General features: G+C 41.3%; 1 protein-coding gene across 7 annotated transcripts in view; it reads left to right on the top strand.

Annotated features, from left to right (window-relative positions):
• The first annotated feature begins 547 nt into the window (after nucleotides 1–547).
• LOC125102683 (uncharacterized) overlaps nucleotides 548–11823 on the top strand; it is a 66845-nt gene continuing 55569 nt past the window's right edge. For 3 of the 7 annotated variants that reach the window (XM_047734085.1, XM_047734084.1, XM_047734086.1), the window contains exons 1-3: nucleotides 608–1224; nucleotides 1596–2022; nucleotides 9163–9267. In XM_047734085.1, coding sequence (XP_047590041.1) covers nucleotides 775–1224; nucleotides 1596–2022; nucleotides 9163–9179 — 894 coding nt within the window. In that variant the 5' untranslated portion in view covers nucleotides 608–774 and the 3' untranslated portion in view covers nucleotides 9180–9267. Of the gene's footprint in view, nucleotides 1225–1588; nucleotides 2023–8860; nucleotides 8934–9162; nucleotides 9268–11823 lie in introns of those variants that run through there. The other 4 variants (XM_047734087.1, XM_047734089.1, XM_047734088.1 and 1 more) reach the window with 4 other exon arrangements.

Raw genomic sequence — 11823 nt, 5'->3', positions numbered from 1 at the left:
ATTAAGCCAGGTCCCTTGCCCTTGAGGAGGTTTCAGTGTTGGTTCTAGTTGCCCTCTCTGCAGGCACCACCTCCTGAAGGCGGTGATGGTGATTTGTTGAAGAGGTTCTTCAGAAATACCTAAATGACCAACATGACATAATGCAGAGAGCAGATTTGGAGCTAAGAGATGTGGCTTCTGATCTGGTTATGAGACATCAGGTTTCCACAGGTGACTATTAAGCTCCATAGCTATGGGACTTTAGGTTTCAGTTTCCTTAACAGTGAGGGGATTGACTTAGTTATCCCCTAAAGGCCAGGTGCGGCCAACTCAAACCCCTCATCTGAATCTCTATGGGGAACTAGCAGAGGGAGCCAGCCTTCCGGCTGGAGGAGCTTGGCTCCTCCTTAAGGAGAGTTTGTTCAGCAGGTCTACCCTTTGTTGATGGCAGGGGTGGGGTGCGACAGGAGGCGATCAGAGAACACAAACATTTTTTAAGGCCCTTTGCCGTCTCAATCGCCTCGTATCTCACGCTTGAACGGCAGAAAGCCACAGCCAAGCACTGTCTTCACAGTCACTTAGTGTCCATGGGAAATGCTGCGTGCTAAACTCGGTCTCAAAGTGGGATTTCCCCAGGCTCAACTGGGCATCTTTGACTTCCTGGCACTAACCTAGTCCGCTTACCTGACACAAGCAGCCAGGCCTACCCCTCTCCATCCTCCGAGGCCGGGTAAACAGGAGGGCAGAGCTTTCAGAGATACTATTCAGATGTGAAGTCAACTAGCTTGTTTAGGCATGAGTTTCTCTGGAGGTAAGAGATGGTGTGAGGGGGCGTCGGTCAGTTTCCTCCATCCCTTCCCTCCCGCCCCACAAAGGCCAAGGGCCAGACACGTGGGCTGCTGTGGAGAGGCGGAGTTTACACTAAGGCGGAGGTGCAAATGGACGGGGGCGGGGTCTTATTTGCATGGACGGCGCGCGGCCACCAATCCGGACAGGCGGAGCGACAGCCCGCGCGCCTTTTGGGGGCGGACTGACAGCCCCAGGGCCCTATGGAAGGCGGGTCCTGCGGCCGGCGGGGGCGGGACCGTGCCGGGCGCTGCCCGGGGGATTCGGGCCGGTTCGCGGGCGCTGCCAGTCTCGGGCGGCGGCGTCCAGCGCGCGGACGGCCTGCTGGGCGGGCTGGGGGCCGAGCAGCGCGCGGGTGAGGCAGAGAGAGACCGGGCCGAGGAGCAACCACTGCGACAGGTACCGGCGCCATGGCCTTAGGGATGGGGCGGGCGGCCAGAGCGCCCCAGGAGCCGAATTCCCTCCTTCGCGGTCCGGGGGCCGCCGCGCTGCGGCGCCCCCTCACGCACGGGTTCCCAGCCCCTGGAGCGGCGCTTCGGGGCGAACGGTGCCGGGCAAGCCTCGAGGCGAGCGCGCCGGGTGCCCCTAGCCCCACTGCGGAACCCCTCTGTGCCCCGCCGGCGCGCGGGGCCGGTACTCCCTCTGGGAGGCGCGGAGTCCGGCGGCCGCGAGAGTCGCTCCCCGCCCCCGCCGCGCTCCCCCTCGCGGAGGCGAGGCCGGTCGCGCCCGCTTGTCCTCACCCGGCTTTTGTTTCCCGCCCGAGGTGACAGGTCCCGGCTCCGGCTCCCGTCGGCGGTCCCCGACTCGCCCGAGGCCCGGCGCCTCTGACCGCGACCGCCCGGAGCAGGCTGCGGGACCCGCCGAGAGCCGGGCGGCGCGTGAGCAGCAGCCGCCGCAGGCGGGAGAGAAACTTCACCTTTTGGGGCCCGGGCGGCGGGCGAAGTCGAGCCGGGGTGAGCGGTGCGCCGGGACGCCGCGGGCGCGATGGAGCCGCGCACACCTGGCGGGGCCCGTGGCGGGCGAGGATAACGGAGTGTCCCGCGGCTGCGCTCCTCGCTTTCGGTTTGCGCTCCCCGGGCGGTGGGTGTGAATGCGTGTTCTCCGCCTTCACCTGCCGCCATGGGACAAGTGGCTGGGATACAGCATCCCGGTGCTCGGCTGCTCTTGGAGGGTGCCAGTGCAGCGCCGTTCTAACAGGTGATTATTCTCTTGCCAGGTGAAAGCCAGTTAAAACTTGTTCTAGGGCTCCTCATTCGGTTCACTCCTAGAACGTTAGAACTGCTTCCACTGATGTCTGAAAAGCTGTGCTGGCGATCATATAGAAGCCAAACCCAGTATCGATTAAAAACAAACCCAGCCATTCGATGGGGTCAGCGTGTAGGACGAGCTTGGAGGAACACTGTAGTCTTACTTAACAGTTCGGTTTCTGCAGTGGTGGCAAAAGCATAGTAAGGTACAAAGTAAATGGAGAATGCAGAACTCTAGATAGCTGTGGTTCAGGACAGCGTGTACAACGTTTGGCCGCCATTCAGTAAATTCTGCATGAAGTAGTTTGAGCTCGTGGTTTTGGATTTACTTTTCAGGAGGATGTTTTCCAGTGGAATAAGGCTTAGCGTTGAATGGGAGCTTTCTTTGCCTCGCTGAGGATAGACAGGAGTGTTTATTTTCATTGTCTTACCATTTTGTTAGATTGTGGACAAGGGAAAAGTTAAGGCATATTTCGGTTAAGTATTTTTAAGTCTATGGAATTCTGCCCCCCCCAACTCCCGAGGGTTTTTTACTTTAGAGAATTATAGTAGCTTTCTCTCTTGGTGTTTGAATCAAAATTCAAGGATAGACTTGAAAGATTTTTTATTCTTTTAAGGAAATCTTTATTTTACATACTTTCACTTACCATTTTCTCTTTGTCTCTCTCCCAACTGACCTCCACTTAATCTACAGTTACGGCCCTGACCAATGTAAGGCATCTACAGAAAAAAATACATTTAAAAATAATATATAACAATTTTTAAAATGTAGTTTTTACATATTTAAATTTATTTATAACACCTGATTTAGCTCGATTTTTTTCTGATGTGTCTTTACTATCTTCTGGGGATGATTTATATTTAATAGAAGTGTAACTTCTTAAGAACAAAGTTATAGTTTTGATTTAATTATGCTACTTTATTAGTATTTTACTGAATTGTAATTTTACTATTTACCTAGCTAGTTAGTAACACCATTTAAGCTGAACGCTTTAACCAATAGGCTTGTTGTGACTGGGATTTTTAAAAACAAAATCAAAGATTGTCTTTATGAAATGTTTTCTATCACTGAAACAACGGGCTTAAATGTTATGAGGTCTTTGTCTTTACAACATTTAACAGAACAAATATTTTCCTGAATCTTTAATTTTTTGGTTATGGTAGTTTAGATGAATTTCTTTTTTAAAACATAATTTTAACCAGTTCAACATGAAAAACGTAAAATACTGGATTAGGCAACTAATTAAAACTTCAATTTTCTGTTTATTCTTGGATTGGAAGAGAACACATATTTTGGGATATTTAGTTTCCTAAAAGTTTCTTAGCTTAGAATGAATCAGTCTAGAGAAGAAAGAACATCATCTTTCTGTAGCTGTAGAAGAAATTATTGCTATTAAAGCTAAGTTGTCTTTTTGATACTTACGGTAGGTTGCCTGAACAGTGATTTGTCCTGTAGAGTGGGTTTTATTCTATATAAATAGTTGTAAGGAATCTTATAAGTCTGGGGGTCCTCATTGTTTTGGATGATTTAGGTGGTGGTTCTTTAAAGTGTATAGGAATATACTAGTTTTAACTACTGTGTGTAATTTACTATGTATAATAAGTATTATAATCGTATCCTATGGTGATATTTAAATATACCACATATGATAAATTAAACTTATATTCCATAGTTTTATTTATATAAAAGCATAATTTAGGAACTTTATAAAGTACCTTTTAATTAAAAACCCATTTCCAAATTCAGTTTTTAGGTATTTTACTGAGTTTTTTTGTCCACTTTAACTTGTGGTAGACCATATCATAAAATTATCAACCACATTTCAGTTTCAAAATTAAGCATAAGATGAAGTCTCACATCTATATGGTAAACACTGTGTGTTTAAGTCCTTTATCCTCAGGTGTGGTTCCTTTTGAATTTTGAATTTGGGAGTGGGCAAATTATTTTTGAATGAATAGAACCACAAAAAACAAGGACATTTATTAAAATAGCTAATTTGAGGAATAAATCAGATTATCCTCTTAGACGTGAATTTGGCTTTATTTGACAGTAATATGCATGTTATACTGGAATATCTCTATATAGGCCCTTACTATAATTTTTCACAATTCCTAAAGAAAAAATCTGTACATATTTTTTTAAAAGATTTTATTATTTACTAATGAGAGAGGCAGAGGGAGAAGCAGGCTCCCTGTGAGCAGGGAGCTCGACTGGGACTTGGTCCCAGGACCCTGGTATCATTAACCTGAGCAGCAGGCAGACGCTTTACTGCCTGAGCCACCCAGGCACCCCAAGAAAAAAATCTATATTGTACATATTTTGCCACACCATATTTTGTAATTACTTAATACTGAACAAACAAATATGTATATTTTATAATTTGAAACTATTTGAACCTTTTTTTTTTTTTTTTTTTTTTTTTTTAAGATTTAAGTAATCTGGGGCACCTGGGTGGCTCAGTGGGTTAAAGCCTGATCCTAGGGTCCTGGGATGGAGTCATACATCAGGCTCTGTGTTCAGCAGGGAGCCTGCTCCCCCCACCCCCCTGCCTGCCTCTCTGCCTACTTGTGATCTCCGTCTGTCAAATAAATAAATAAAATCTTAAAAAAAAAAAAAAAGATTTAAGAAATCTGTACACCTGGTGTTGTGCTTGAACCCACAACCTGGAGGTCAAGAGTCACATGCTCCACCGACATAGCCAGACAGGCACCCTGAAACTATTTAAACTTTTTAACCTACCTGATTAATAAATTAGATTTTATTTTATTATACATTTCTGAATTTTCTACAGTGCATTATGTTTTTTCAAACGATCTCTGGCCAGTTTTATTTATTTTTTTTTTAAAGATTTTATTTATTTGTTTGACAGACAGAGATCACAAGTATGCTGAGAGGCAGGCAGAGAGAGAGGGGGAAGCAGGCTCCCCGCTGAGCAGAGAGCCCGATGCGATGCGATGCGGGGCTCTCGATCCCAGGACCCTGGGATCACGACCTGAGCCGAAGGCAGAGGCTTAACCTACCGAGCCACCCAGGCGCCCCTCTCTGGCCAGTTTTATTAAAGAAAAAAAATTTTTTAAAGATTTTATTTATTTGACAGAGAGATTACAAGTAGAGAGGCAAGCAGAGAGAGAGGGGGAAGCAGGCTCCCTGCCAAGCAGAGAGCCAGATGTGGGGTTTGATCCCAGGACCCTGAGATCATGACCTGAGCCGAAGGCGAAGGCCTAACCCGCTGAGCCACACAGGCACCCCATTAAAGAAAAAGTTTGCATGATTTACTTTTACAGTCTTTTGTGGCATGTTTTTAATGATATCAGAATCGTGTGGATCATTGATAACCAGGGTGCACACTTTGGTATTTTGGTATTTTCCACATGCTGTGTCCAATTCAGTATTACTGCCACTTTAGTAATGAACACGTTTTGGCCAACGTGATACCATACTGTATTTCAGAGTTCCTCAAGGCAGGCAGTTGTTGGCTAGGATGACCAGTTTTGCTTGGCCATCTCTGATCATTTTGTCTGCTTGTACTCCATCGTGTACTGTCCACTTATATTGAGTTGGAGCCCAGAGATAATCGACTCCAGTGACTTTTTCTTCTGTGCAGCCACCATCTTCTTTAGATGCAGGACAAACCCCAACCAAGAGCAGTCGCCAAGATGGCCAAGGAGAGAGGAACAATCTACAGGGCACTTTTAACTTCTGATAATATATCCCCAAAGCATAAAAGAAAATGAAATCTACACACATAGGAGATTAAGTGGTTGTTAGTATGAAAGTAACTATTGATTTAAAAACAGTAACCAAGGGGGCGCCTGGGTGGCTCAGTGGGTTAAGCCTCTGCCTTCGGCTCAGGTCATGATCTCAGGGTTCTGGGATCGAGTCCCGCATCAGCCTCTCTGTTCAGCGGGGAGCCTGCTTCCCCCTCTCTCTCTGCCTGCCTCTCTGCCTACTTGTGATCTCTCTCTGTCAAATAAATAAATAAATAAATAAATAAATACAAAAACAAAAAAAAAACAGTAACCAAGGGCGCCTCGGTGGCTCAGTGGGTTCAACCTCTGCCTTCAGCCCAGGTCATGGTCTCAGGGTCCTGGGATTGAGCCCCGCATCAGCCTCTCTGCTCAGCGGGGAGCCTGCTTCTCCTCTCTCTCTGCCTGCCTCTCTGCCTACTTGTGATCTCTCTGTCAAATAAATAAATAAAATCTTAAAAAAAATAAAATCAATAACTACTTAAGTGTGACTTAATTTATGAAAAAGATACATACCAGGTAAAAGACTCTTCTGTCAAAAGAGACAGCTTAAAATTAATTATAGTAGGTCCTTATGCACCCTTGTAACTAATCTGTGTAACAGGTTACTAAGGATATTTTAGCAGTATTTGAAACACTAAAATTCAAGTACTCAAAATGATTATATCTCATGTTTTTTAATGTAAAGAATGCGCCTGTACTCAGTTGAACCTTAAACATTTAAGGCTATATATAATCCTTAAATGGAGCAAGTTCATTTTATGCTTAATTTAGTATTTACTTCCAGTCTTTTGGAAAACGGCTAGTTAATGAGCATAAAGGACCACCAGAGGGAGTATGGGGTCTACACATTCGCTGTATCTGTTTTCTACTCTTGGTCTAGAAGAAAAACACTTTATTTATTTATTTATTTATTTTTTAATTTTAATTTTTATTTTTTAAAGATTTTATTTATTTATTTGTCAGAGAGAGAGAGGGAGAGAGAGCGAGCACAGGCAGACAGAGTGGCGGGCAGAGGCAGAGGGAGAAGCAGGCTCCCTGCTGAGCAAGGAGCCCGACGTGGGACTCGATCCCAGGACGCTGGGATCATGACCTGAGCCGAAGGCAGCTGCTTAACCAACTGAGCCACCCAGGCGTCCCAGAAAAACACTTTAAAAATAAGAATAAGATTGTAATTCTTTAAAACAGGAAAAAGATAATGAAAGTTGGAGGTTGTAGCTGTTTAGAGCTGCTGTCATTTTTGTAACAGTTAATCGAAACTGTTTTCCTAGTTTTAGAAAATGGTACAATTATTAGAAAAGTGAAAATGATGTATTTTCAGAGTGAATAATGGGTTAAGTGAATAATTACACATCTGTGAAAGTTAAGGAACATCCAGATGTTGTTTTTTTTTTTTAAAGATTCTATTTATTTGACAGACAGAGATCACAAGTAGGCAGAGAGGCAGGCAGAGAGAGAGAGAGAGGAGGAAGCAGGCTCCCCGCTAAGCAGAGAGCCCAACGTGGGGCTCGATCCCAGGACCCTGGGATCATGACCCGAGCTGAAGGCAGAGGCTTTAACCCACTGAGCCACCCAGGTGCCCCAAGAATATTTTTTAAGATTAAAAACGTAGTACATTAGAATTATGTTTCCTTGAAGTTGTTCATTTTGGGGGAGGAGGAGTAAAAGGTGAACAAAGATCAAACACCTTTAAAACAGGGTTGTTTCCTCCTTTTATAGTTGCAAACCCTTCCTAAAGCAAGCAGTGGTAAATTTCTAGAACGATTTGTAGCATTCTGCCTCCATCTTGGCAGTTTATAAGTGATGTTAAATGAGGATCCACTTCTAGTCCCTGAAAATGATCATCTAATTATCAAAAGCAAGGTTGGGAATTTCAAACCGATCTTTTAAAAAATCAGATTTGTATGTATGTTCCTTAATGTTACTACTTCTGGAAATTAAAGAACCTCCTCTGCTTTCAGCTGAAAATTATGCAGTGGAATTTCAAAGTCAAGATGTGTTTGTCATAGACTTAATGCTGTAGTAAATTACTTTTTGGGATTGAGAAAACATTCTAGAGATTGAGTCCTTTTCAGAATATATTCTCCATGAAGTTGGAATGGTCTTTACCCATGTTAAGTATTAGCCAATGGATTATTTCCCTGTTTAACTTTTTAAAAAAGCAAGACAGTAAGATAAAACTTGTAATTTTAACACATATTTTGGGTTTTACACCTTGCATAAAAAATTATTATGTAGTGGAGGTAACATTTAATATTTTGAAGTTCTAGTTTGGGGAGGAGATTTGTTCTGAGAAGGAGCTATTTCATTGAAGCAGAACAGGGCAACTTAGATGGAAAGAAATCTGTTTCTCTTTTGAATCATTCTTGAATCATGATTTTTGAATGATCAAAAATCATTGATTTCTGAATCAATCATTATGGGTTAAAACATAATACTTACTAAGAAAAATTAAACAGGGGCGCCTGGGTGGCTCAGTGGGTTAAGCCGCTGCCTTCGGCTCAGGTCATGATCTCAGGGTCCTGGGATCGAGTCCCACATCGGGCTCTCTGCTCAGCAGGAAGCCTGCTTCCCTCTCTCTCTCTCTCTGCCTGCCTCTCCGTCTACTTGTGATCTCTCTCTGTCAAATAAATAAATAAAATCTTAAAAAAAAAAAAGAAAAAAAGAAAGACAGCATTCCCATCTTAGATTTATTTTTACTATGAACTTTTTATGAAAAATATTTTAAAATTTTAATTTTAAAATTTAAAATTTTAAAAAATATCTTTGTTGGTTCTAGGTGGACTTCTCAGAATCTATTCATTTATACACTCCCTCACATAGATAAAACACCTATATTTTTTGTATTTTATATAACTATATATTTTTGTGATATGTTTATGGGCAATCAGTCCATCTTTCTATACTATATGACTTTATGGGCCCATTTATATGTGGGAACCCTCCCCTTTTTAAGTGAAATCTTATTGCATTAAGGGGAATAAAGTACATGTTTGCAAAAAGATTGATGTAAAACGTTCGTGCAGCTTTTTTCATAATAGGAACGGACTACTGATTCACACAACATGGATGAATCTCAGGAATATTATTCAGAGCAAGAGAAGCCAGGCACAAGGATGTACCAAATGATGCCATTTATGAGAAATATAAGAACAGGCAAAACTTTAGGTGTGGTGATAGAAATCAGGAAAGTGGCTTCTGAGTAAGGTTGTGGTTGACTGGAAAGGGGTAAAAGGGACCTTTCTGGGGAGATGGAAGTATTCTGTAACTTGACTTGGGTAATGCTAATTCAGTGTATACTTGTTGGGTAACTTCTTATTTTCATATAATTTTTAACTTACAGAGAAGTTGCAAGCCTAATACAAGGAACATCGAGATTCACCAGTTGTTGGTGTATGCGCTTGATCAAACTTACTGAGCTGACTACTTAAGATCTGGACACTTTACGGTATGTAATTTTTACTTTAATTAGGAAAAAAGCTACAACAATTTGTTGAAGAGGACAGTGATCTTGGTCCCTGCAAAAAGTGAAATAACCTCAATTCAGACTTATCATCAGTGCTTTCATAGTGATGGGGAAAAAGAGAATCTCTGTCAGCCTTCTTTTGTCTTTACATAGATGTACACACCCTGCTTCTCTCTAAAGTTTCTTAATGACCTGTTTCATTAGAAGAAATAAGATTCAAATGATTCAAGGCAGAACTGCCAGCAAGGAAACCCTGCTTGATTTTGTTATCCTATGCACATCACCTAGGAAGTGAGACTGATAGCTAGCAATACTTTTCTGGGAATTGAAGGTAGTGATTATTCCTGTTAGAAGAGTTGTACCCCTACAGTGTGCTAGGTTTTGCACAGACATATATAGTTTTTATTTCTTGGAACTTACAGATGAAGAGAAGGCAAACAAATCTAGTTATCATTTTCGGGTGGTGCTGTTTACCATAGAGAGGAAAGATACGCGCTTGTAAACCATATATACTATTCTTGCTTATCAGTAAGTGGTAAATCTAAGCGGTCAATTTGTTCTCTGCTAGTTGCGGTACTATCACAGTCTTAGTAGAGTGATACGACTTAAATGTCATCCATTTAAATCCTAGCTTAAACTATGATCATTGTTAAAAATGTTCAACTTTCCTCCCTCATTAGTTTATATAATTTTAAATATTTGTTTCTAATTTATGGATATTGGTCCTTTTTTTTTTTTTTGCATCTATGTAAAAAGTTGTTTATTTGATTACTTACTAGAGTGGAAGATTTTTGAGATAATATGATAGCTAACCAGCATGTCCAATGAATTAATCATTGATACTGGGAATAAATGTTCATTTTGCCTTTCCTAACTAAAACCGTATGTTTATATGGACTATATATTTTTTTTAACAAAAATTAAAAGTTCTTTGAAGAGAAAAATAACAATTCTCCAGCGTCAGCCAGCATGGGTAAATGGAATTTTTTCCTTTTAATGAACATATTTATAGTCCTCTAAAATGACAGAGGATCTTTTCTCCCTTTCATACACATTAAATTTCATTAGTCTATTGAGAATCAATAAAACATTATTTGAAAAGTTTTTGTCTGTTAGAATTTTGTTTTGAGTTGTCAAGCCTTAACGACAGATAGAATTTTTAAGATATTTGGAGTGCCTGGGTAGCTCAGTTGGTCTTGATTTTTGGCTCAGGTCATGATCACAGGGTGATGAGATGGAGCCCCATCTTGGGCTCTTGCTGGGGGTGGAGCCTTCTTGGGAGTCTTTCTCTCCCTCTCCCCGCCCCTCCCCCACTTGTGTTCATGCTTTCTCAAAAAAAGTTTTATTTTTTTAAAGATTTTATTTATTTATTTGACAGATAGAGATCACAAGTAGGCCCAGAGGCAGGCAGAGAGAGACAGGGGAAGCAGGCTCCCCGCTGAGCAGAGAGCCTGATGCAGGGCTCTATCCTAGGACCCTGAGATCATGACCTGAGCTGAAAGCAGAGGCTTTAACCTACTGAGCTACCCAGGTGCCCCAAAGAAGTTCTTTTAATTAAAAAGAATTTTTAAAATATCTGTAGGTAGGCTTTTTAAAGACTTTTTTTTTTTACTATGGAAGTTTTAAACTACACAGAACTGGGGAGAATAATATTATGAACTTCCGTATACCTATTCTCCAGATTTATTAATTATCCACATTTTGGTTAATGTACTTTTAAGTTCTCACCACTATTGTAAAATAGTAGTAGTATTGGTACATCAGATTTTTCTGTTTTTTCCAAAAGTTTTGTTACAAATAGAGAAACTTCAGAAGCAGCATGTTTTAGTTCAGAGACTTGACTTTGGACAATCCATAATTATGAAACTATTTTAATCGTCAGGTTTTCTCTGTTAATTCATAGGCTGAGAAAAAAATTAATTTTTTTAGCTTTTCATTTAGAACAAAGCAGTCCAAAATATTCCATATCTGTATGATAAGTATTATTCATCTGAAAGGTTAGGTTATCTTCAAAGTGTATTATCTGAGGGTTGCTATTGTTTTAAATGTTTTTTTCCGTAACCTTCTCTTTCTCTGTAAACTTAATCATTGCTCTGCTTTCTAGACCGCAAATCTCTATCTTTTGTCTAAACTTGAGGCCCAAATTTTTACCTATGTCTTGAAACTAAATATGTTTAAATACCATCCCTGTAGCAGCTGCACACAAACACCCCTCCCCTTACCCCCAGCTGAAAAGCTCTTCCCAGTTTTCCTCTTCAGCTGTTAGTAACTTCATTATTCTTGTTGGTTATTTTTACTCTTACTTCCTAAGTTCATTGAGTCAGTAAAACAGTTTGTTTCTAACTTTATAAGGACTCTTTTAAACTTTTTGTCCTTTTCATTTTCAGTATAATAATCTTGATTTGGTTAAGATGTTAAAGCAGGAGATTGTTCCTAATCTATAATGAACTTCATATACATAAAAAGGAAGCTATGTTCCTAAAGTAAACTAAGACATTTTCTTCCCTTCCAGAGAAGGTTTCAGTCAGCCTTCTATAG

Source organism: Lutra lutra, chromosome 6, assembly GCF_902655055.1.
Source record: "Lutra lutra chromosome 6, mLutLut1.2, whole genome shotgun sequence".
In the NCBI taxonomy this organism is placed as follows: domain Eukaryota; kingdom Metazoa; phylum Chordata; class Mammalia; order Carnivora; family Mustelidae; genus Lutra; species Lutra lutra.
The sequence above is the reverse complement of the archived record's forward strand: the minus strand, read 5'-3'. Positions and strand labels throughout refer to the sequence as shown.